Source organism: Lithobates pipiens, unplaced genomic scaffold, assembly GCF_037356315.1.
Source record: "Lithobates pipiens isolate NorthernLeopardFrog02 unplaced genomic scaffold, aLitPip1_a1.2 Scaffold_30, whole genome shotgun sequence".
Lineage (NCBI taxonomy): Eukaryota > Metazoa > Chordata > Amphibia > Anura > Ranidae > Lithobates > Lithobates pipiens.
The window spans coordinates 53,789,047-53,815,385 of NW_027507791.1; the positions used below are offsets into that span (position 1 = coordinate 53,789,047).

General features: G+C 44.8%; 1 protein-coding gene across 3 annotated transcripts; it reads left to right on the forward strand.

The window, feature by feature from the left end:
- Window positions 1-303: 303 nt before the first annotated feature.
- Window positions 304-26,234, forward strand: CTSK (cathepsin K). 3 transcript variants are annotated; one of them, XM_077464235.1, is made up of 8 exons: window positions 304-2,461; window positions 5,415-5,544; window positions 10,783-10,905; window positions 12,537-12,686; window positions 13,809-14,027; window positions 15,473-15,638; window positions 25,081-25,186; window positions 25,893-26,234. In XM_077464235.1, exons 2-8 carry the CDS (start codon window positions 5,419-5,421, stop codon window positions 25,990-25,992), a joined length of 990 nt encoding a protein of 329 aa, XP_077320361.1. In that variant the 5' UTR covers window positions 304-2,461; window positions 5,415-5,418; the 3' UTR covers window positions 25,993-26,234. The 3 variants fall into 3 exon arrangements, with proteins under 3 accessions (XP_077320361.1, XP_077320359.1, XP_077320360.1); XM_077464233.1 differs by having other exon boundaries at window positions 308-2,501; XM_077464234.1 differs by lacking the exon at window positions 304-2,461 and adding an exon at window positions 2,802-3,015.
- The last annotated feature ends 105 nt before the right edge of the window (window positions 26,235-26,339 follow it).

Consider the following 26,339-nt stretch of genomic DNA (forward strand, 5'->3'; position numbering starts at 1 on the left):
GCCGGTGTCCTATCATATACGGTCCCCCATCGGATAGTGTCCGCTGTGTACTGCGCATGCGCAGTACACAGCACATACAGATTCCAAAAATACTCGAAGATGAACGGCGCCTGCGCCGTGAGTCCAGGTTCTATCCCCACCATCCAAGTGGACATAGAGTTGGAATATAAAAGAGCCGAGCGCAGCAAGGCCGAGCCCGAAGCGTGGCGAGCGAAGCTCGCTCGCGAGGGGCCCTCTAATTTTCCCAACCCTATGTCCACTTGGATGGCGGGGCTACCACCTCCACTCACGGCGCAGGCACCGTTCATCTTCTGAGATTTTCTGAAGCTTCTGCGCATGTGCAGTACAGGGCGGACACTATATGATGGCAGGACACTATCTGCCAGAACACCGGCACCCATCCACTAACTTTACTAGCTTGCAGGGATGGCCCTCACAGAACAGGCCCCTGGAATTAGGTCTTTACTCACAGTAGCCAGGAACAGATCCTGCTAAGTGTGTCTCCCTTTCAGTCAGCTCTGCAGGACACCTGGATTGCAGCTTCTGCGGCCCTGACCCACAGGTTGACCACCTGAGGATGCATGGCAGCCTGTACAGAGGAGGGCCAGCAGCCCCCCTCCCTTCAGGACTCCACTCTCCATCCAGAGCCCCCGTGCAGATGTGTTCTCCTAGTATAAATACAGTCACCCAGCATGCCTTGAGGCACCCTCCTCTGCCAATGGCCAGGGCTGCACCTACACCCATGCTGCCATTTGGCAGTTTTCCTCCCACTGTCCAATATGTCCCTTCCTATTGGACCAGTGTGAAACAAGCAGACAACATAAGCAGCATCTGATCACACTGAGCCAACCCTAGCAATGAATCTCTGCTCCCTGTTAGGCAGAGAGCATCTAAATGTGCCTGCCAGTCCCCCTGTTAAGCAGGGAAACCCAAAACTATGCACCCTCTAACACCTAGGAGGGTGCTACATTCACTTTTACCAAAAAACTGCCTATGCTGGTAAAGGGGTGCCTGTAGAGAAAAACAAACCGTGCAGCTTTGACTAAATTCAGATAATGCTCTTGCTAAAGGTGTAGGTCATCCAGGTACAGTAGCCTGGCTGAAAAACTCTCAGAGGTGGCATTACAACTCTGTCCTTCTTGTTGCTAGGAACATTGCTAAAACACTCCCAGCTGTTACTGCTCAACCCCACCATCACACGAGTGAGCTCTTAAACCCCAGCACATGTCTGGTCCACTATCTCCTCAACTGCAACAACACTGAGATCAGAGCTACTGTGACAGGGAAGAAAGAGTGCATGTGAGGGGGTTTGAATCAGCTGGGAGCGTATTAAGAATGTCCTAGATACAAGGCATGACGGAATAATGTCATTTCTGGGACATTTTTTTGGACGGGCTTCAGGAGGTATGTAAATGGCCTGCACATAAAGCAAGGGCATTCTTCAACGTTGGTCAAAGCTGAACAGTTTGCTTTTATCTACAAGTGTTCTTTACCTCTGTAGCATCCTCTGGTGTGCTAGTGTTGAAGTACAGGCAAATTTGTTTACTCATGGTAAAATGAGTCTGGAATCTGGAAAAAGAGTTTATTGCAGGTCAGCCTGATTATGGAAGTTTGGAGAAACTTCAAGAAGTTAGTGGGCGGAGGCCAGAAGGGTTTATCTGCATACTTAAGGGAACTTGGCCCCTGGCAATGGGCCTGGCAAGTGGCTGAGCCAGCCCTTAAATATGAATGAGTCTTGGCAGCAGTGGAGTCTGGTTGAAGATGGAGTGCAGAGGAGACTATCAGTGGCCTAGGAGGGGTCTCCTAGGTCTGGTGGAGACTTTGCTACTTTATCTGTCATCGGTTGCCTGTGATCTGTTTTCTGTAAACTATTATAGAGTGGTAGGATATGAAAGAGACCAAGTGGCTTAAAGAGTTGTGGCAGATAACAGAGGACCACATACCATGTGGCTTCAGCGGGGGCAGTGCTACAGATGGATTTAACCAATCATTCCTGGCATATTAATGCTTTATGGTCCACATAACTGGGGTGGGGAGGTGTTTGTCCTTTGCCTACTTACTTCGTGCTAAAAGATATCCCACTTTCTTATCTCAGAAATTTTAGAGATATGCATTGCATTCTCTGTATGCGGCATTGCCACGAGTTTTGGCATTCCATTCCATTCGGTTCCTTTCAAAAAAGCATGGCAAGGTCATTGAGACCTTAGGTTGAGTGATTTTATTAAAACCTAAACCAGGAAATAATTCTTAATGTGAATATTGATGCTTTGTATTGTTAATATTGACTTTAATAAATGTGTGTGTGTGTGTATGTCAAATGAGTAAGTTGTCCATTTCCATCATGAGTCAGCAAACTCGAGATCTCCTGGACCAAACTGTTCCACTAACACTTCCCTATAAAGGACCGTATAAAACTCGGGAGCAATCACAAGAGGCGATCAGCCAGGAAATTCCCAAACAGGTACAGACATAAAGAAAGAAGAGCGCCTTTACTTTAAAATGTAAGTAATGTGTGTACGCTAGTCTTTTACATAGAATGCTTCTATTTCTAAGTCCTACTCAAAAACAGGTCTAGGAGAAATGAAACGCTTCACCATGAATCAAATATTATATAGTCAAACCTGCCATATTAGACGGGTTAACTTTGAAAACTGGTATTTCTGTTATGTCATTAAATTGGAGGAGAGGTTGATTAAAGTTGGCTAGTTGTATCTCTTGCATCAAGCTTTTCTTGTTGGACTTCCAGACCTTGCCCTTTGCTTTTGGCAGCCATCATGAAATCAAACAAAGGAATTTGTCCTCTAGTTGCTTCTTTGGAGTACAAAATTAATCTACAACCCTACTGCCATCTTAAAGTAGATTTTTTTTCCAAGAGATGTATTGTTGCTGTCCTTTTTCTGCAAATGCTGATTGACTATTATCTTTACCATCTGGTTCATACTGCTTTTCATTTGCTTTTGAGGCTTATCATCCATCAATTTTGACTCTGCAAAGATCAAACAAGGGTTTGATATGGTGAGGATGGCTGTACTTCATCAAATCATACCTACTTCAAACAAGTTTGGATATTTGCTTAGCGGAGAGCAGCTTAGCTTAAGTGTTCCATCCTGGACAATGAGCAATAATACAGAGGCATCTTTGTAGCGTCTTCTATTGATCTCATATTGTCAGGACTTTGGATGTTGGATAGTATGCAACATGGCAACTGCTGCTTTTGCCCTCTTTGATATTTCAGGTGTGGGTAGATGTTAGAAGCTTATTTCCACTCTATGTCTTCTGTGTAATGCCTGCTCCACCCAGGCTTCCAGTAAAAGATATCACCTTGTCTCTTTTGGAAATTTCAGGAGAGGTGTGAATGAGCTGAGACTTCCCTCTGGCAGAGGTATGAGAGACCCAAAACCTCCTTCCTGCAGTAGAAAAGGTGTGAGTGAGTTGTAACCAGGGGCGGACTGACCATTCTGCCACTTGGGCACTGCCCGAGGGCCCCGGGCCACTAAGGGGCCCCATCAGGGTTGCCAGCCTCAGTAAAACCAGGAACAGTATGTAAAAATCTGTGTTTTTTTTTTTTACATCTGTCTCTGAAATATTTCTTACCGACATCCTTTTGGTCTAACAATCCTGAGGTTATAGCTGCCCCACCTCTCCAGTACCTTCTCAGCCAATAGAAACATGTATGTCTATACTGTGTGTACATGTGTGTGTATACTGTGTGGCCCCATAATCTCCTTTTGCTCGGGGGCCCCATAATCTCCTATTGCCTGGGGGCCCCATAATCTCCTATTGCCCGGGGGCCCCATGAGTTGTCAGTCCGCCCCTGGTTGTGACCTACCCTTCTGAGATGGGAGAGGTGTGGACCATTCATGACTCCCCTACTGTAGTAGGAGAGTTGTGACTGACCTGTGACCAGTGATGGTCTTCGATTTGGGCTTGGTTTTGAATTGAACCAAGAAGTTCGATGTCATTGTTGGGCCAATGAGCTTGGGTTCTATCTGAAATGAGTTTGGTTTGAACTCTGAAATTAGCTGTTATTGCCGGGCCAATGAGCTGGGGGCCTGAGATTCTAACAACTAGCATACACAATGGGGCAGGGATACTCATGACATCATGTGGCGATATTTGTATATGTGCAGCTGTGGAGCGCTGAATTTCTTGACTGCAACTCATTAGCCCAGCAACGACAGTTAACTTCTGGAACTGAACCTAAGCGCATCCCTGTCTGTGCCCTACCCTTATGCATATAAGAAGTGTAATGCCGCGTACACACCTTCGGAATTCCTGCCAGAAAAAGACCGACGAGAGCTTTTCATCGGAAAATGCAACCGCGTGTATGCTCCATCAGAATTTAGCTGTCCGAATTTCCGCCAGCCAAAAATTGATAGCACGTTGTGAATTTTCCCGATAGAAAAACCTTCTATTGGAAATTACGATCGTGTGTATGCAATTCAGACACGCCAAAAATCACGCATGCTCAGATTCAACTACGAGACAGAAGCTATTGGCTACTGGCTATTGAACTTCCTTTTTCTAGTCCTGTCGTACGTGTTGTACGCCACCGCGTTATAAATGATCGGAATTTGGTGTGACAGTGTGTAGGCAAGACAGCTTGAGCCGAATTCCGTCGGAATTCCATCTGGAAAACCATCAGAGCTTTTTCGGACGAGAATTACGATCGCGTGCATGCGGCATTAGTGACCTGTGACCTCTTCTTTCACAGCAGTAGAGGTCTTTGGCTCCTTGGTGGGAAAAAACAGCCAGATACTTTGCTAACCAAAGAGGACCCTAGGTGATATAAAAAAAAAAAAAAAAAAACAGAACCTAATTTAGTTTACTGTTGCCACCCATAAGTAAAATATTATTTTACAATGAACTGACCATCTATGTGTCTTTTAAAAAATGGAAGAAAAACAGGATAACACTTATGCCGCGTACACACGACTGGACTTTTCGAAATCAAAGGTCCAAACGGAACGATTCCGGCGGACCATTCGATCGTGTGTGGACTGCAGCGGACTTTTGATTTGCAAAAATCTGACAGACTTTAGAAATGGAACATGTTTCAAATTTTGTTCAAAAACCAACGCGAGGGCCGCTATTGGCTACTGGCTATGAACTTCCTTATTCTAGTCTGGTTGTAAGTCATCACGTTCGAATCCGTCGGACTTTGGTGTGATTGTGTGTGGCCAAGTCCGTTCATTCGGAAAGTCCGTCAGAACTCCGTCAGAACTCCGCCGAAAGTCCGTCGGACCTAGTCCCTCGAAAAGTCCGGTCGTGTGTACGCGACATAAGATGACTTTTGAGAATAAAGAATTCCATAGTGGTGGCTCGTGGATAGTTTTTATTGGTTGCAATCACTTACTACATTTTGTATAAGGCCAGATATAAAAGTAATAATAATAATATGTATTTTTCCACAGTACAATGTATTGGATTTACCTACTTAGTATTGCGCTTCCATTGGTGAGGGGCACCTTGTACTGGGGTGACGTTCTAGACTCTGAATGGGAATTGTGGAAGAAGACCCATGACAAACAGTATAACAGCCAAGTAAGTGTTTGTCCTAATCAGTAAATATATGGTATACTGCTACTGCTAATGAATTGCTTAGATATTCTGCATCCTCTCCATTTTTCCCTATAACTAAATTAGTACTGGTTTAACTTTTTGGAGGGGAAGGACTCACATCACTCTAGCTTGAGCTACTGTATTGTGTAAGCAGTAGGTTTTTCTCAAAAGAGTAGCTAAGAGCAGACTTGTGAAATACAACCTATAACATTTGTGAGCCTATAATTGGGCTTAAAGAAACTAACCCTTAACCTGAACATACTCCTGAACATAAACTAAACCCTTAATCTGAAGGTACTCCAACCCTTATATATTAGAGCATAACCTTACATCACACCTTAAGCCTACTACAAAAAAAAAAAAAAACTACCAGGCCAATAATGGCTTGAATTTAGAAATCTGAAATACACGATTAAGGCCTCTTTCACACGGGGCGGATCAGTAATGATCCGCCCCGTGATGATCCGCTCGCTCAGCGGGGATCACTCCGTTGTCCCCGCTGAGCCAGCTGCGGACACCGCCCTGTCAGCTCTCCGCTCTCCTCTATGGGGATCGGATGAGCACGGATCGTGTGTCCGTGTTCATCCGATCCGCTCTGCAGACGGATAGAAAAATAGGATTTTCCTCCGTCTGCAGAATCGGACTGTTGCGGAGGCGGAGGCAATCGGGTGTCTGTGGATGTTCATCCGCAGACACCCGCTATCCCATAGGGATGAATGTATGTCCGTATTTCATCCGCAAACGGTTGGATGAAATACGGACATATCATCCGCATGTGTGAAAGTGGCCTTAGAAAATTCCATGTTGAAAACCAATGATTTATCTAGGTCTTTTAAGGTCGGGGGGGCAACCATCACTACTACTCATTTTTTTTCACCAGATCTGTTCCCACATTACACTCTGAAGCTGCATTACTCTTTTTCCTCTTCTGTTTAAAGTTGTTTGGACCTCTAGTCGTCATTTAAAGTAGATATTACATATAGATATCTCATATCTATAGTTGTTACTCCATATCCAGACTGCTTCCTTGCCCTAATACACTGGGGAAAAAGACATTGCAACATCACAAATACAATTCCAGAAAAAGTTCCCTGCAAAAAAAAGGAATATGCTTACCTGTCCAGCGGCTCATGCCTCTAAGCTTAGCCTCAAACTCAAGATAGAAATTTACTGTGCTGAAATACATGATTAAGACAAATTCATGCTGAAACTAATGATGTTTGGCCTATAAGATCACTTAGAGTCTATTAGGTCCGGGGGGGGGGGGGGGGGGACATTTAGCACTCCTTCCGAAGAAGGCTTCAGTGGAGCAAAAATTGGAGACGTGACCTGCCAGAGTGGTTTGTACAAGGGCATTGCTGGGTGGCAAAAAGACCAGGGGCTTCAGCCCGAAGTCCCAGCCTGGTACATGGGGGGGGAGTTTTCCCTTCCTGACGTGCACTGACCTACCTGACGCACACTGACCTACCTGACATACACTGACCCACACTGACCTACCTGACACGCACTGACCTACCTGACATGCACTGGCGTACCTGACATACACTAAACTACCTGACATACACTCACCCACACTGACCTACCTGACATGCACTGACCTACCTGACACGCATTGACCTACCTGACCTACCTGACACGCACTGACCTACCTGACATACACTGACCCACACTGACCTACCTGACACACACTGACCTACCTGACATACACGGAGAGAGAAGAGAATGGCAAGTATAATGCTTTGTTGTGTGCCACATCCAAATTTCACAATAGAAGGAAGAAGTTCCCCTAGGTGGACTTTATAGGCAACACAGCAAAAAAAGAATTTCAATAAAGTAATAACAAAAAAATATATAGTAAAACAATTATTTATTGAATATTACATATAATAAAAAAGGATTGAACATTGGTTGTCTGAACATAGTCAGTAAATATCACCATGTCAAGCATTAGTATGAGATGTTCTCCTTACACCCGATGCGTTTCGGAAAATTCCTTCTTCAAGGGTGCAGAGGAAAAAGGAGAGATTCATCTAAAGTACAAAATATATAATCAATAACCTCTTACAAGAAAAACACTTTTCCAAATAAGGTGTACATTGTTTTTAAAACATTTACTTACACGTTAGAAATAGGTGATATATGTCTCAATGTTGCAGATATAAACATTAAAAACGAGTGAAGGGCAGTATGTAAATGGTATATCAGTGGGAATGTTATCCCATGGAAAAAGGGGGGCATCAGAAAGCGTTTTTTCACATGTAGTTAATTTTAGGGTTGTTGATAAATTTAAGCCTCGATTCCCAAAAATCCCGGTCAGGGGCCGGCCAATATGAATCCACTGGAGCCGAATTTTTTATTTTTTTTTTCCCCTGAAAATAGATAAGGGAGGTATAGTATGCATGTCCATGATAAACCTACATAGGCATGCATATATATGTCTACGTATACAGATACCAAACTAGATTTAGAGAGAAGAAATACCTGAAGATCAGACAAGTGCTAGATCGAAAAGAAGCCTGACATACACTGACCCACACTGACATGCACTGACCTACCTGACCAGACTTCAGGTGACATGACCTCCTGCTGCAGCTCAGCCGTAGTCACGTCCCACGGTCCTGGCATTGGACTAGTGTATTGTCCATCATAGGCGCTGCAGGCTCCAGAAGGCTGGACCTGCCATGTCACTCAGCCGCGCTCGGGGTCAGATCGGTCCCCACTCAGCGGCGGCGCTTGGGCTCGGGGCTAATAACAGAATTGTGCATGCCTGAGACCCGGGGATTTTTGGGGACACACACTCGGGGCTCCAGCCCCCCTCAGCCCCCCTCCTGACACCACTGGGTTTGTATAATATCTCTTCTTTTGTAGAGAACTGCTTTTGGAATTTTTTGATGTCGCTTTAGCTTTTAAGGGTTTTGATCTTTTTCTGTTTGCCAACAGATCTTTTCTAAGCCATGAGCAGGAGCAATCTGTAGGCCGAAGCCCTATAGGTTGCTTCTGCTTCCACACAGGTCCCACACCTCATCACAACTCTAGCCCAGAAGCAGTGATCTGCTGATAAGCAGTAAAAAAAGGTCTTGAAAGGTAGGCGTTTCTCCTGTCTCCTGCTCAGGCCAGGAACTATTGAGAAGCACAGCTATTTTAAGGACAAGGAGAAGTCCTATTAAAGTTAGGTACCTAAACTGAACATAACAGTGGAAGGTTTTTCGTATGAGGTTGGGTGTGGGAATTTGCACCAGGCCCATGTGATTTTTTTCACATCTCTGGAAACCCTGTTTAGCATGACTTTGGATTATAAAGTACATCTGACAAATACATAGGCTGACACCAGGGCCGTCTTTAATATTGATTGGACCCTGGGCAAAAATTTTCTTGGCCCCCCCCCCCCCCTGCAATTTCCCTCTCCACCTGCTCCGAGACATACAATAAATAGCAGCTAGACTTAAAATCAGTTTACTGTATAAGATCAGGCAGCAGTTGCAATTGATTGCCAGCAGTTACAGCATTTCATTACTGCTTACTGACTGGTTGCTAGAGGTTACAGCACACATCACGGCTCACTGATTAGTTGCTAGAGGTTACAGCACATCATCTCCTCACAGCAGGGGAGCATGATATACATATGAATGCCGCCTTTATTTACATATCAATGCCGCTGGCCGCAACTATTTACTTAGTATTGTCGCCACTATTTACATATGAATGCCGGTTATTTACATGTAAACGCAGGGTCTGCAGGTGAGTCATCTGCACACAACAATAGGGAAGAGCTGGGCAGCATTAGCACCAGCATTTCACACTGAGATATTGGGACACAGCACAGGACTAAAACTTCAAGGGACAAGGGAATTTAAACCTGAATAGTTGGCAAGTATGATGCAACTGTTTTGGGCCCCACAACAATGACAGGGGCCCAGGGCAGCTGCCCCTTTTGCCCTGCCTTAAAGACAGCCCTGGCTGACATGGGAGCTCTAAAAATATTCGTTGCCCGGCCATCTTTCTTTCACAAAGACTTCTAAATTTCAAAGCCATTAAGGAAGTTTGCAGAGTGATCGCTGTGATTTCACTCCAGATCAGTGACTTAAAAGTATTTAAAGAGATCCTACCCCCCAGACCATTCATTTCAACAAAACATTCCTATAATAGATTATATGTACCATTAATTTTGATTAAATTAAAAATAGCAGTCTATGTATTTTTAATGCACAGGTTTCCTATGTGAAAAGGGATCATTCATGCATCTCAACCAGACAACAGACTGCATCCTCATTCTTGCTCAGACTGGTATATTTATTATCATCTAATGTTCATAGGGTCATTTAATGAAGCTCGCTACATTGATAACTTAATACAGCATGCCACTTATATAAATATTTTTAAGTACAACATTTCCAGACCATTAATATACCCTATGATCATTGGACTGTTTAATAACAAAAATGATTATTCATTGCCTCATGATCTTAAGTACCATGTTTACAACAACAGGGACAAGAAACCATCTTTCCTTCAAATAACTTATCATAATGATGACTTATACTTATTACTTATTTCCTTAAGGTCTGACTAAACCCAAAGCCAAAATTAAATATATTGTAATTTATTTATAATTGGGTGTGGTGGCTGTTCAGCTTTTCTTTTAAAGGCTGGTGATCAACCTCCTGTTTTAGGGTGGCTATATTCACTCCTCCACTGTATCTATGGAGGAGCAACATAGCCACCCTTGGACATCAGCAACGTTAATCAGTGGAGATTGCCCCTACCCACTTGTTCGATGCTACGGATTGGCAGCTCAGCTGACCGTGGCGGGCCTGTCTCTGAGTGCTGCCATGACTATCTCCTGCGTGCATGTGCAGAAGTGATGTCATTCCTCGCCAGCCAATAAAGAGGCCCAAAGAAGATCAGAAAAATATGCCGTGGCTGGCAAAGGACCATTGGAAACGTAGGTATTTCCTAGTTCATGCTTTAAAGAAAGTTAAAAAACACCAGGCTTACTGGCCATATCACCAGATAATAAACCACATTACAGGGGGGACTCAGAAAAACAAAAGACTGTGGTGTTAATGCTACTGGCAGACTGTATTCTAGATGTCATGTTTTGAATTTGGCCACCATGTTTTAAATACATAAAACTAAAAAAAATAAAACTAAAAATAAGAGATAAGAAACAAAAAACTGTCACACCTATAACTTTTCTTTTTTTTCAAATTTTCTCCTTAGCTGGATGACATGAAGAGAAGGCAAATCTGGGAGAAGAATCTGAAGCTGATCACCACCCATAACATAGAATACTCCCAGGGGAAGCACACTTACGATCTGGCTATGAACCACCTGGGAGACATGGTGAGAGGCCAATATTAAGCCACATATGTAATGGGACTCCTATGGTTCTGTCATATGTCTGGAGGACATGTGTCCTATGTGATATCAAATATAAGAAGCATTGGTGTAAATATGTATACAGATTATCTTTAAAGCTAACTGCCCTGCACTCCCCTCCAAGATCCAGCAAGATAGCTGCTTCGTGGCCTCCTCAATGCCACGGCTACTCAAATGGTGCCAGCACACTGAGATTCTTTTTTTAAGCTCGACAGATTTGCTGTAACAGTTAACTAACAGAAATAGTCATGAATGGAACTGTCAAAAATGGTTGGGATTGTAGACCCTCCCTGTAGCCTGCACACTGGATGGAAGTGTGCTCAGACAGCGAATCCATGTTACAGCTGACCAGAAAAGCAGTAGCACTAGAGCTGAGAATCTATGAAAGCACTGAATACTGAACTATTGGATAGCACAGGGGTGTTGGTTTTACAGGCAGGAAGGGCATGGAATACTGGGGTGCAGAGCTCATAGGGAGACTGGAGTACAGTAGAATCTTAGAGTAGTAGGATGATGAGCAAACAGGACCACTGGGGTAAAGGTATGTATGAAGAACACAGAGGTGTGCATGGAGTCTCAGGTAGTGCAGGTATAGAGAATATAGTTGGGGTATACCCAGTCTTAAATATAAAGAGATATGGCTTGGCTGGGCTGGGCATGTAGCTAAATCAACAGCAGGTGGTTACAACCAGCAGTTTGTACAAGGGATGTAGGAACAGGGATCACGAAGATTGTACCTACACTGGGCTCCAGTATGAAAAAGGCCTAGGGATGGCTCCACTTCCCACATTGTTGCCCAGACATGAATTTACAACTATGTTGATTATACAAGATGGGAGGTTGACAAATTTAAGAGGAACGAAACTGCAGAGGGAAGTTGCACTGACACTTCAGCCTTTGGTGATGTGATTTATGACTGGTGATTCACATGACCATGCTACGGGGAAGCATATGGAATGAATCTTGCACGTTGTGCTGACTACAAAGCTTCCCAATTTAATTTTGCTCTATATCATGTTTCTTAAGCTACTAAATGGGGAACAGCTATGGATTCGTGGGAAAATGCAATACAGGCATACCCCACTTTTAAGTACACAACAGGGTTTATTTATTAAAGCTGAAAAGTGCAAAATCAGGCTCACTTCTGCATAGAATCCAATGCGCTTCTAACCCCAGATTGTTCAATTAAGCTTTGGTAATAAAACATGGAAGCGTATTGGTTTCTATGCAGAAGTGAGCCTCATTTTTCACTTTTCAGCTTTGGTAAATAAACCCCATTGTGTACTTAAAAGTGGAGTATGCCTGTACACGTTCATTTTATTATCCAATGGTTTGATGAAGATGGTGGGGGCCATTTAGGTAATTGTTTTGGCAAATGCCAACTTATAATTTTAAGAATGCTTTAAAGTTTACAAATAAAGGAGAAAGTCAGGGGTAAGTGTTATTAAAAAGGGAAAAAAAGAAAGCAAGGAAGGAATAATTAGTTTCTGTCTCAGTTAGCAACCAATCAGATTGTTTTGCATTACAAATACAAACTCTGATTGGCTGGTATGACGACTTTTTAACCCTTGTATTGTGTGTTCTTTTATTGGCAGACCAGTGAGGAAGTAGTTCAAACTATGACTGGACTAAGAGTTCCATCCAATCGGCAGTCCAACAATACGTATGAACCTGACTGGACAACCCGAATCCCAAAATACATTGACTACAGAAAGAAGGGATACGTGACTCCAGTACAAAATCAGGTAAATGTCTAGGTCAGCCCAATTGTCCACACTCTGAAATCTTAGCAATTAAGGTATGCAAGTATGGTGTTCATGACCACTAACTTAGACCCACCACAAAATCAGGAAGAAGTCCTTTTCACCACTAGCCATACCAGTGCCATAAGCCTTCATAGACTTGTAAAGAGCAATTCTCTGAGCATCTCCAGTCTCTAACTCTGGCCCCTGTTAAAGTCCATGAGGGCTCAATGCGCTGGAATGGCCAAAGGATTTTATCTTGGAAAACAAGGAGTGATCCTTGGCTCTCCCACTTACTGTAGATATGTAAGCAGCTGGGTGGGAGCTTCAATTAAAATGAGTTCAGGAGGGCTAGAGAGGGTATATTTGAGTACTAGTTATTGATCATTGATTCAGCACTGCTTTGGGTGCTTCCATCTCCACAGCATGGCCAGGCACACACCATACCTAATATTCAGCTTGCTCATTCTCCTACTTCTTACCTATGTAATGCATACATGTAGGTTTTTGGGCTCTGTTTTTTGTTGCACTCTGTTTTTACTGTTTATGTTCTTGCTCTACAGCTGTATGCACATTTCCATTTGTAACACTTTATGTATTTCATTTATTATCTGTACTATCCACCACTCTTAGCCCTTGTATACACGGTCGGAGATTCCGACAACCAAATCCGTCGGATTTTGTCCGAAACTGTTGTATACACATGGTCGGACGAAGTTGTCGGACAATCCGATCGTTCAGAACGTGATGACGTTATTTAGTTACGATGGGACTACGTTCAGGCTAGTAGCCAATAGCTTTGATGTAGGAATTTGATCTGAGCATGCGTGGCACTTTGTCCGATCGGAATTCTCTACACATGATCGGAGTATGTCCGATCGGAGCATTTTGTCGGAAAATATTTCCGGCAAGTTGGAAAATTTGGTCCGACGGATATTCGACGGAAACAGTCCGATGCATACCACACACAGTCGGAATATCCGACAAAACGCTCCGATCGGACACATTCCATCGGAATCTCCGATCGTGTGTACAAGGGCTTACTTTGTGCATCGGGGGATTATGCTGGTATATAAATCAATGTCGCAAATATTAATCATGACGTCAACCTCTTTTTCCTGGCAGGGTGCCTGTGGTTCATGTTGGGCATTTAGTTCCGTAGGAGCTTTGGAGGGCCAGCTCATGAAGAAGACCGGAGAACTGGTCTCCCTCAGTCCCCAGAACCTTGTGGACTGTGATGCAGATAACTATGGCTGTCAGGGTGGATACATGACCAATGCTTTTGGCTACGTAAGGGATAACAATGGCATAGACTCTGATGCGATTTATCCATATATCGGACAGGTATGTTTGATCAATGCAAAAAATAATAAAGTGTTCTGTGCTTAGTGTATCTAAATACAAATACCTTTACAAATATGAACAGTCTCAATCCAGTGGAGACAACAGCACTCACTATATCTCACATAACAATCTAAACACCAAAATAAAATAAAAATGTGTTTCACTGTCTCATAGAGTGCATATAGTGCTTTCTATATGTCATAAATCAATGAAATGTATATTTAATAAGTAAATCAATATAACAGAATAAAAAAATTATAGTGAGAAAATAGTCCCATAATTCATGAAATTTGTGTAACAATCCAAAAAAAAAAATTAATCCCAATGAAATAATAAAAAATATATGCAGTAATGTAAAGTGCTCTACTCATGCGTTTCACACAAAGATCCAGTGCTTCAGATGATGATTACCACAAAGTACTCCACTGAGGGAATAAAATTGCCTTTTATGCCTCGTACACACAATTGGAATATCCGGCGGCCTTGGTCCGGCGGACCAGAGTCCGCCGGATAATCCACCCATGTGTGGGCTCCGGCTGACTTTTTTTCCCCAAAAGTCCGACGGACTTAGAAAAAGTTTTGACCCAAAATTGACAATCCGCCCTTCTGTGTGCTAGTCCGCCGGAAAAGTCAGGTCGTGTGTGGGCATGTCCGCTCGTTCAGAAAATCCAGCGGACCTCCACTGCAAAGTCCGGCGGTTTGTCCCCCCGGATAGTCCGATAATGTGTACGCGGCATTACCAGAAACAAAGACCTTTTACAGGTCTAGCTGCACCTTAGTAATAGACTCTCAATTCAATGGATGGATGGACAGGTGTAAAACAGCTTTGCTCAAACCCAGATGCATCAAAGCAAGCTCGCCAGTTATATACAATCCCCTCAGATGCTTCTCAAACTACCTTCAGATACCTAAAACGGGGGCTATACAATGAAGAGGATTAAAATAAGCATCAAATACATAAAAACGCCGTACGGGCATGATGATGTCACCCCTGAAACGCTGCCCAATGCGTTTTGCCCTAATGGACGTCGTCACTGGGGCAACAAAGTTTATGGTATCTAGGTTCAAACATAGTTTTTATATTGGGAGATTGGAGGCAGGGACTTACAGTCCCTTTGGGAATTGAAGGTCTGAAGTTAATCCTCAACATGAAACCCAACACTAACTATCAGTTAAGATGTACCATAGCCATTTATTTTTCAATTTTGATTAGATTAGGGACTAGTTGAAAACCTGTCAGAGGCTTTTGCCATCTGTAACCCATTGTAGAGATTTCCCTTCATTCTTTGTAGTTACCTTATTGGACTTGTAATCGCACAGTCCTGCACCAATCTCCAACACCACTAAACTGTTGCTGTCAAGACACTATGATCCACTTTTTCATACATGGTTATAGCTATTTATCTCTTTGAGGTTTACTGGTGCCTTCATTTTATTTGTACTAGGATGAAGGCTGTCTCTACAAGCCATCTGGAAAAGCTGCGGGGTGCAAGGGTTTCAAAGAAATTCCTATAGGGGATGAGAAGGCCCTGAAAAGAGCGGTTGCACAGGTTGGCCCTGTGTCAGTCAGTATCGATGCTAGTCAACCCTCCTTTCAGTTCTACAATAAAGGTGAGAGAAATGGACCTACAAAGAGGATGTTTGTGTCGTATCCCATACCATGGTAATAATATAACCTGTGCTTAAGAATATAAATATATGAGACACAGGGGGTGAACACCTTGGGGGGCAAACATACTCCATGTAGCATGTTAAAGTGGAACATAATGCACATTTTTTGTGTGACACCTTAATAAATGGATGTATTTAAAGGGTAATGTCACACCGGCGATTTTGTAGCAATAATTGATTACTGCTAAAAATTGCTTATGCAACAAGCAAATTAATCTTGCTGCTTTGATGGCGATGGTGCTACAGCATTGGGTTGTACTCTGATTCAAGTCAGTCTCTTTCAGCGATTTCTAGCCAAACCATAGAGTTGAAGGAAGAGCAATTGTTGCTGGTAATTTTGACGCTGACATGAAACACTGATGAATCTGTACAAAACACTTCTGAAACTATACATTTTACACATATGACCATTTTGGGACTGTCTTGCAAATTATGGGTCATCTGACAACTACACATGGCAGAGGGCCAATCCAGCTTCTGGTAAGGGATAGGCATTATGGGAAATTTGTACATCATGCAGGGTGAGAGGGGTAAAAACAGGGTGACACCTTTGGAATTTAGTGTGAGTTAACATGTCTAAGCCCCTGTACACACGGTCGGAGATTTCGACAACCAAATCCGTCGGATTTTGTCCGTCGGATCTTGTCCGAAACTGTTGCATACACACGGTCGGACTAAGTTGTTGAAAAATCCGATCTTTCAGAACGTGATGACGTAATTTCGTTACGATGGGACTACATTCAGGCTAGTAGCCAATAGCTTTGATGTAGGAATTTGATCTGAGCATACGTGGCACTTGGTCCGATCAAAATTCTCTACACATGATCGGAATATGTCCGATCGAACCAGTTGGTCGGAAAATATTTCCAACAAGTTGGAAAATTGGGTCCGATGGATATTCAGACGGAATCAGTCCAATGCATACCACACACAGTCGGATTATCTGAGAACATGGTCCGATAGGACACATTCCGACGGGTTCTCCGAGCGTGTGTACAAGGGCTAAGAGTTAAGGGGTCATCTAAGGAAAGAGTGGTTACAAATGCCTTGCTACAGAAGTGTTAATACCAAAGATTTAAACAAAGCCGGTGACAGATTACGCTGCGAGGTGTGATTCTGGAAAGATGTCATATGACGTCCACCGAGAACGGCATAATTAACGCATAGCTGTCATTTTACTATAGGCCAGGCAGGGAGCAGGTAAACACACACTTGTCAAAACTGCTATAGACTATTGCTTATAGCAGCCATTTTCAACCAGGGTTCTTCCAGAGGTTGCTAGGGGTTCCTTAAGCCAAGGATGATTGACCTCCCATTTGATGATGCCTGCATAGCTCTGGGACAACACCACTTGGTGGAGTCAGTGGCATCACATCAATAAACTTTTTAGCTGTCTGTAAGGGTGCAATTTAGCTGGGGTTGGGGCTAAGGGTTTTGGAGAGAGGTGTTCACATTCTGGGCAAAGTGGCAAGTCTTTTAAAAGTACAACCCCCCACTGGTTAAAACGTACCATTTGTTGCACTCCCCCACCATTTTGTTGCTGTGTCGGAGCCCTTGGAAAATCCTTAATGCATTCAGGTATAGGGAAGCATGTGACCTCCCAGAATGCAATGCTTGGGCCTTAATTGCCAGTCACTAGGCATGGAGCAAAGACAGAAGACACCAACTCTTTGAAAGCTCCAATACCATTCAACACAGATCTTCAGTTGGGCTTTAATTGACTGGCGGAGGTACATGGAAAGCTGAGTATCTTTTTCAAGAGAACCTAGTTTCTGTAGGTGTTGGTCCAAAGTGTTAGGGATATATACAATGTGCAAATGGGAAGACAAAAACTGACAAAAACTAGATATAGAAAAGGTGAGAAAAAGTCGCTGGCAAATACAGTCAGATGTACTGTGAAAAATAAACTGTTAAAAGCAATGCAGCACTTAAAATCAGTGAATAAAGTCCATAAATAAAGTCCATAAATAGGCGGAGTCGGATCAGTGGCTGCTATTAAGAGAGCTTCTGTGTGACGATAGATGTTCTCTGCATTAAGAAGCTCAAAGCTGTGTGCATTGACGGGCTTGAAGCTTTCTGTGTCCAAGGAGCCCAAAGCTATGTGCGTCCAAGGAGTCCAAAGGTGTGTGCGCTTGAGGAGCCCAAGGCTGTGTGCATCCAAGAAGCTCCAAGCTGTGTGCCTGGAAGAGCTGGACGTTTGAGGGACCAGAAGAGTAGCCAGATGGGCTTGCATTTTCATTTGGATTTTGCGTATTTTGCTGGAGAAGAACCCCTGTGTTTTAAAGCATCTGTTGAACTTTTGTTATGTTCTTGTCTTTTTTAATAAACATGGGCTGCCAGGCCCTCAAATATAGTTCCTAACTGACGTGAACTCACTTGAGAGCACATCTACCTCTAGAGCTAATGATCCCACGTGTCGCAATGGTCATAACCTTGTTTGGTGTCTGGCAGGGGGTCTGGATTAAAAATCTAGGAGAACCGCTGTATGGCAGTTCAAGCAGCTGCTGCCATGTCCCTGAATTGCTCCAATGAGTCTCCACCCCCACAACTCTTAGGCCCCTGTGCAGCCCAGAACAGAGGTCATTTGCTCAATGAATAAGAGTGTTTTGAGGAATCACACTATCTGGATGTTCTTTCCATTTATATCCACAATGCACACCCTCTACATCTACGGAGATATACTTGAAGCACTAGACGCTCCAAGCCGTTGAAGGATATGCGATGTTGGATTCATGCTGATACATTACATTGAGCGCATCTGACTCCGTAATAGAGTCCTGTAACTCTGGTAAGAGTCCATCTTGCATTAGGTGGTGGATCACATGGTGGATTTGACCATTTGTATCTTCAGATCACTATTCTATTAAAACTACTTTTTGGATTTTTGTTTTTGTTCAAATTTTTTGCTAACACTATTCACTATTTATGAACTTTATTTATGGACTTAATTTACTAATTAAGCTTCAGTGCCCCAAAACAGCAAACTACTCACAAAGTGCAGTAATCCGCATCAACCAATCAGAAACCAACTTTGACTGGTCTTACTACAATAAATTGAAATCTCAGTCTTTGTTGTAGGTCCTGCAAATTTTCAACTCTGGCTTCTTACTGTTTGCCAAATAAACTGGAAGATGACAAACTGCTAACCACTAGTGATGGCCGAACGGTTCGCCCGGCGGTCGTTTCGCGGCGAATTTCCGACTTTCGCCGTCCGCGGGTTCGAACGCCTTTTTCCGTCGTTCGCCCCGGCGGACTTACGTGTTTAATGTATACAAGAACTTTAACCTTTCGTGACACGTTTATCATGTGTTACAGGACAACCAATTGAGACATGACAGCTCATGGACACTTGGACATTCCCCCTAACCTATAAATACACCCGATCCGGTGGCCATTTTACATTCTTTCTTCTGTCACTGTAGGGAAAGGATCCTGTGTGGAGTAGGGACAGAGAAAACGCTAGCTATTTGGTACACAAAAGTTCTTTTCAGGACTGGTATAGGTGTTAGGTCAGCAGCCTGAGTTTCTTTTGTCAGTTTAGATAAAGGGACAGAGCGCTGTATGCTGCTATTTTAGGGACAGCTCAGCCAGATTAGTCTTTCTTCATCATCATCATCATCATCATCATTAGCTGTTACTATCAGGTCCACAAAAGAGCTGTTCCAGCTAATCGTTCCAGCCTACTCTTTTTTGCCAATTTGTATAGGGACAGGCAGGAAGCAGTGTGTCAGGCAGTGAGGATAATTTTAAAGACTTGCTGTTACTATTAGTTCCACAAAGGTTCTTTTCAGGACTGGTATCAGTGGTACGGTAATAGGCTTGTACACGTATAATATTCTTTCTTCCAAATATAGAAAGAATATTATACTTGACTGCTGCCCTTCTGCTGCAGTCTGCTAATCATTCACAACTCACTTGTTCCACAAAGCTCTTTATCAGGACTGGTAACTTGGTCTGTCTAGGGTGCTACGGTACATAGGCTTGGGTGCGGTACAGTCTGCTGTTCTGTAAGGACCGCTATCGGTCCACAATAGATAGGGTTGCCGTGCACTACTGCTGACCGCTGCCCTATACTGCAGCAGTCCTTCAGCGGTATAGGGACTGACGCACAGTCTGCTAAACACTAATACACAACCTGCTTGGTCCACAAAAGTTCTTATAAGGACTGGTAACTTGGTATAGGGTGCTACGGTACATAGGCCTGAGTGCGTTACAGTCTGCTGTTCTGTAAGGACCGCTATCGGTCCACAATACATAGGGTTGACGTGCACTACTGCTGACCGCTGCCCTATACTGCAGCAGTCCTTCAGCGGTATAGGGACTGACGCACAGTCTGCTAAACACTAACACACAACCTGCTTGGTCCACAAAAGTTCTTATAAGGACTGGTAACTTGGTATAGGGTGCTACGGTACATAGGCCTGAGTGCAGTACAGTCTGCTGTTCTGTAAGGACTGCTATCGGTCCACAATACATAGGGTTGCCGTGCACTACTGCTGACCGCTGCCCTATACTGCAGCAGTCCTTCAGCGGTATAGGGACTGACGCACAGTCTGCTAAACACTAATACACAACCTGCTTGGTCCACAAAAGTTCTTATAAGGACTGGTAACTTGGTATAGGGTGCTACGGTACATAGGCCTGAGTGCGTTACAGTCTGCTGTTCTGTAAGGACCGCTATCGGTCCACAATACATAGGGTTGCCGTGCACTACTGCTGACCGCTGCCCTATACTGCAGCAGTCCTTCATTGGTATAGGGACTGACGTACAGTCTGCTAATCACTAACACACAACCTGCTTGGTCCACAAAAGTTCTTATAAGGACTGGTAACTTGGTATAGGGTGCTACGGTACATAGGCCTGAGTGCGTTACAGTCTGCTGTTCTGTAAGGACCGCTATCGGTCCACAATACATAGGGTTGCCGTGCACTACTGCTGACCGCTGCCCTATACTGCAGCAGTCCTTCATTGGTATAGGGACTGACGTACAGTCTGCTAATCACTAACACACAACCTGCTTGGTCCACAAAAGTTCTTATAAGGACTGGTAACTTGGTATAGGGTGCTACGGTACATAGGCCTGAGTGCGTTACAGTCTGCTGTTCTGTAAGGACCGCTATCGGTCCACAATACATAGGGTTGCCGTGCACTACTGCTGACCGCTGCCCTATACTGCAGCAGTCCTTCAGCGGTATAGGGACTGACGCACAGTCTGCTAAACACTAACACACAACCTGCTTGGTCCACAAAAGTTCTTATAAGGACTGGTAACTTGGTATAGGGTGCTACGGTACATAGGCCTGAGTGCGTTACAGTCTGCTGTTCTGTAAGGACCGCTATCGGTCCACAATACATAGGGTTGCCGTGCACTACTGCTGACCGCTGCCCTATACTGCAGCAGTCCTTCAGCGGTATAGGGACTGACGCACAGTCTGCTAAACACTAACACACAACCTGCTTGGTCCACAAAAGTTCTTATAAGGACTGGTAACTTGGTATAGGGTGCTACGGTACATAGGCCTGAGTGCGTTACAGTCTGCTGTTCTGTAAGGACCGCTATCGGTCCACAATACATAGGGTTGCCGTGCACTACTGCTGACCGCTGCCCTATACTGCAGCAGTCCTTCAGCGGTATAGGGACTGACGCACAGTCTGCTAAACACTAACACACAACCTGCTTGGTCCACAAAAGTTCTTATAAGGACTGGTAACTTGGTATAGGGTGCTACGGTACATAGGCCTGAGTGCGTTACAGTCTGCTGTTCTGTAAGGACCGCTATCGGTCCACAATACATAGGGTTGCCGTGCACTACTGCTGACCGCTGCCCTATACTGCAGCAGTCCTTCATTGGTATAGGGACTGACGTACAGTCTGCTAATCACTAACACACAACCTGCTTGGTCCACAAAAGTTCTTATAAGGACTGGTAACTTGGTATAGGGTGCTACGGTACATAGGCCTGAGTGCGTTACAGTCTGCTGTTCTGTAAGGACCGCTATCGGTCCACAATACATAGGGTTGCCGTGCACTACTGCTGACCGCTGCCCTATACTGCAGCAGTCCTTCATTGGTATAGGGACTGACGTACAGTCTGCTAATCACTAACACACAACCTGCTTGGTCCACAAAAGTTCTTATAAGGACTGGTAACTTGGTATAGGGTGCTACGGTACATAGGCCTGAGTGCGTTACAGTCTGCTGTTCTGTAAGGACCGCTATCGGTCCACAATACATAGGGTTGCCGTGCACTACTGCTGACCGCTGCCCTATACTGCAGCAGTCCTTCAGCGGTATAGGGACTGACGCACAGTCTGCTAAACACTAACACACAACCTGCTTGGTCCACAAAAGTTCTTATAAGGACTGGTAACTTGGTATAGGGTGCTACGGTACATAGGCCTGAGTGCAGTACAGTCTGCTGTTCTGTAAGGACCGCTATCGGTCCACAATACATAGGGTTGCCGTGCACTACTGCTGACCGCTGCCCTATACTGCAGCAGTCCTTCATTGGTATAGGGACTGACGTACAGTCTGCTAATCACTAACACACAACCTGCTTGGTCCACAAAAGTTTTTATAAGGACTGGTAACTTGGTATAGGGTGCTACGGTACATAGGCCTGAGTGCAGTACAGTCTGCTGTTCTGTAAGGACCGCTATCGGTCCACAATACATAGGGTTGACGTGCACTACTGCTGACCGCTGCCCTATACTGCAGCAGTCCTTCAGCGGTATAGGGACTAAGAGTTTTGTCACAGGGTGATTTAAAAAATGACAGGCAGAGGAAGAGGCAGGCCCTTCCGCAGGGGTGGTAGGGGTAGGGCAGGAGCAACAGCCTTGAGCCAAAGTGGGAAGTTGCAGAAGGTGCGTTCAATTACTTTAAAGGACGCACCAGACTTGGTTGAGTGGCTCACTCAGCCTTATTCTTCTGCACCCTCCTCATCCTCTCGATCTGCACCCTCTTCTTCACTCTCTGCTATGTGCACCCCCAAAGACACTACCACCAACAACACCACCACCACCACATACCTTCCGCTTGAGTGCAAATGGGGGCCTTCATGCTCCAGTGTTTTAATAGGGACCCCCGTATAAAAAGCATGAGGGTCAAGGACCAGTACTGGGTGGCAACGTACTTAGATCCCCGGTACAAACACAAAATGGCGGAAATGTTACCGCCGTCGCAGAGGGCTGTCAGAATGCAGCACTTCCAGGCCTTGCTTCGAGAAATGCTGCATTCTGCTTTTGCGTGCGCTGGCAGAGGAGCAATTCCCACTCCCAGAGAAGGATTTGCGGGTACCAATCCAACAGCGCCTGCAAGAAGAGGCCGGTTTGAAGATGTGTTGGTGACTTCGGATATGAGGTCATTCTTTCAGCCGACCCATCGACAGGTGTCATCCGGATCCAGCATCAGGGAACGCCTAGACCGTCAGGTGTCCGACTACATTGGGTTAACGGCCGATGTGGACGCTCTGAGGAGTGATGAACCCCTAGACTACTGGGTGGGCAGGCTTGACCTCTGGCCAGAGCTTGCCCAATTTGCAATCGAACTGTTGGCTTGCCCCTCATCCAGTGTCCTGTCCGAAAGGACGTTCAGCGCAGCAGGGGGGATTGTGACCGATAAGCGTACTCGCCTAGCTCACGACAGTGTTAACTACCTCACATTTCTAAAAATGAATGAGGCATGGATCTCGGAGGAATTCAACACATGTGATCAGTAGACCATGTATATGTCTATAAACAATTTTTGGAATCAAGCACACAGACCTTCTTAATTCATTTGGCTCACTTCCCTGACCCAAAAAAGCACACCGTACTATATGCCCCTACCCTCCTCTTTGAAGAGGTTGAGCGGTGTCATATTTCTACTGGGGCTGCTTATTATGAGGGGTTCCCACCATCCCTGTGCTGTGCTGACTTCCTCCTGGGTGTTCTTATTATGAGGGGCTCCCACCATCCCTGTGCTGTGCTGACTTCCTCCTGGGGGTTCTTATTATGAGGGGCTCCCACCATCCCTGTGCTGTGCTGACTTCCTCCTGGGGGTTCTTATTATGAGGGGATCACACCATCCCTGTGCTGTGCTGACTTCCTCCTGGGGCTGCTTACGGTGCTGCTGTCAGCGCTGTATGTCACGGAGCTGCTGTCAGCGCTGTATGTCACGGAGCTGCTGTCAGCGCTGTATGTCACGGAGCTGCTGTCAGCGCTGTATGTCACGGAGCTGCTGTCAGCGCTGTATGTCACGGAGCTGCTGTCAGCGCTGTATGTCACGGAGCTGCTGTCAGCGCTGTATGTCACGGAGCTGCTGTCAGCGCTGTATGTCACGGAGCTGCTGTCAGCGCTGTATGTCACGGTGCTGCTGTCAGCGCTGTATGTCACGGAGCTGCTGTCAGCGCTGTATGTCACGGAGCTGCTGTCAGTGCTGTATGTCACGGAGCTGCTGTCAGCGCTGTATGTCACGGAGCTGCTGTCAGCGCTGTATGTCACGGAGCTGCTGTCAGCGCTGTATGTCACGGTGCTGCTGTCAGCGCTGTATGTCACGGAGCTGCTGTCAGCGCTGTATGTCACGGAGCTGCTGTCAGTGCTGTATGTCACGGAGCTGCTGTCAGCGCTGTATGTCACGGAGCTGCTGTCAAGCTGCTGTCAGCGCTGTATGTCACGGAGCTGCTGTCAGCGCTGTATGTCACGGTGCTGCTGTCAGCGCTGTATGTCACGGAGCTGCTGTCAGCGCTGTATGTCACGGAGCTGCTGTCAGCGCTGTATGTCACGGAGCTGCTGTCAGCGCTGTATGTCACGGAGCTGCTGTCAGCGCTGTATGTCACGGAGCTGCTGTCAGCGCTGTATGTCACGGTGCTGATGTCAGTGCTCTGTATTACGGTGCTGCTGTCAGTGCTCTGTATCTCCTGCACCCTCTTGTTTGCCTACCCTGGTCCCTGACCTTCCCTCTCCTCCATTGCCTTCATTAGCTCCATAGTCCTGAATTGTCAGAACAATTTCCCAAATAAAAAAAAAATGCTTGTAGTTATCGATCCCAAATTCACCTCATACATGTATTATGCTATTGTCCAGGTGGTGGGACTACGTGCTACCCCCTAATAATTACCCCGTGGCCGCAAATTCGACCTAAAGGTTTGCGAAATTCGCCTCCCATTGAAGTCAATGGAGCCCGCGGCGAACGGTCGTTTTCGCGAACGTTTGTGCCCGTTCGCGTTTCGCGTTCGCGAAACGTCCCGTCGGAAGTTCGTCCATCACTACTAACCACATGCAAAGTCCTGTAATCATCTTCAGCCATTTGGAAATCAGAAAATTGTTGTTGGCTTTGTATTGAAGGACAAGGGAGGTTTTTCTCCTGTTCCACCTATAACAACTTGTGTGTTATCTCTGCAGGAGTTTATTATGACAAAAACTGTAACCCCGAGGGGATCAATCATGCTATTCTGGCTGTTGGATATGGAAATCTGAAGGGGACAAAGCACTGGATCGTCAAGAATAGGTAAATAGATCTTTTCTACTCCTGCTTCTTCGCCCTGCTTTATATTCAAGCACACCTATAATCTTAAATAAAGTTTGACCCTAAAAAACATATTTCTCATCAATCGTTCTCAAAATTCCCATCTCCTCATTCAAATAATCTATACATCTTTTTTTTTCAGATAATATACTCACTTTGATACAATATCGCCCTCCCACACCACCAAAATGTCTGACCTCCAGCCTTCCCTACAGTGTTGCACAGTTGCACAGGCTCCTGTACTGAAATGGTTTATTAGAAACTGTCATAGCCTGTGCCACTCTTGTTTTTCGAACTTGCGGTGCCGTGTGTACAAATAAAACACCAAAGTGAGCAAAGAAGTTGCACTAGGTGTGTATTTTTGGCCCCTTCCCAAAGACCCTTCCCTGGCCTTCCAGGATGTAAGACTCCTAAATGGGGCAAGGCGCACTCAGGTCAATCTAGCCAAAAGGCCCAGCTCCATATGATCAGCTGAAGCTGACCAGTGAGTACTTGGTATCTGAATCTCTGAAGGATGCAAAATTTGTCCGAAATTCAATTCGTTATGAAACGAATAGTACATGTCTACTTGATAGGGTCTCCCTTTCTTCCTTTTTTTTTTTTTGATGGGCATCTATGAAAACTTGCATACTATGTTGATGTTCATGAAGGCTGTGTGCTCATTGACATTTTCTGTATTTTCTTCCAGCTGGGGAACACAATGGGGAAGAAAAGGATTTGCACTGCTAGCCAGAGACAAGAAAAATGCCTGCGGTATCGCCAACCTTGCCAGCTTCCCACTGATGTGAAGATAAGAACCTTGCTGCAGGCAGAGGATAAAAAGTTTCAGTCTGCCAACAAAAATCATATTTCAATTCTATTCAGCCACTGATGTGTTGAATCGCCCATTGGTTTCTTACATGTTTTTGGAATTCCATCAGTGAGATCTCTTTGCCGGAACTCCTGGCTCTGCCATCTACTATCCTGAAGTCTCACTTTTCCCAATGCAGTTTATGTCAACTAGAATTAATAAACCATCCTATTATTATCAGATATCAGTAATGAGATCTTATTGCTGTCCAGTGTCATTACTGTAATTGAAGGGACTTGGTGCAGGACATTTTCAGTGCTGTTTTTTTTTCAAGTAATTTTTATT

Bases quoted from the DNA above. Each gene is read 5' to 3' on its own strand.
- CTSK (XM_077464235.1), top strand. From the start codon at position 5,419: ATGTATTGGATTTACCTACTTAGTATTGCGCTTCCATTGGTGAGGGGC. The intron at 14,028-15,472 runs GTATGTTTGATC...TATTTGTACTAG, and splicing joins TTTATCCATATATCGGACAG to GATGAAGGCTGTCTCTACAA. The intron at 25,187-25,892 runs GTAAATAGATCT...ATTTTCTTCCAG, and splicing joins CACTGGATCGTCAAGAATAG to CTGGGGAACACAATGGGGAA.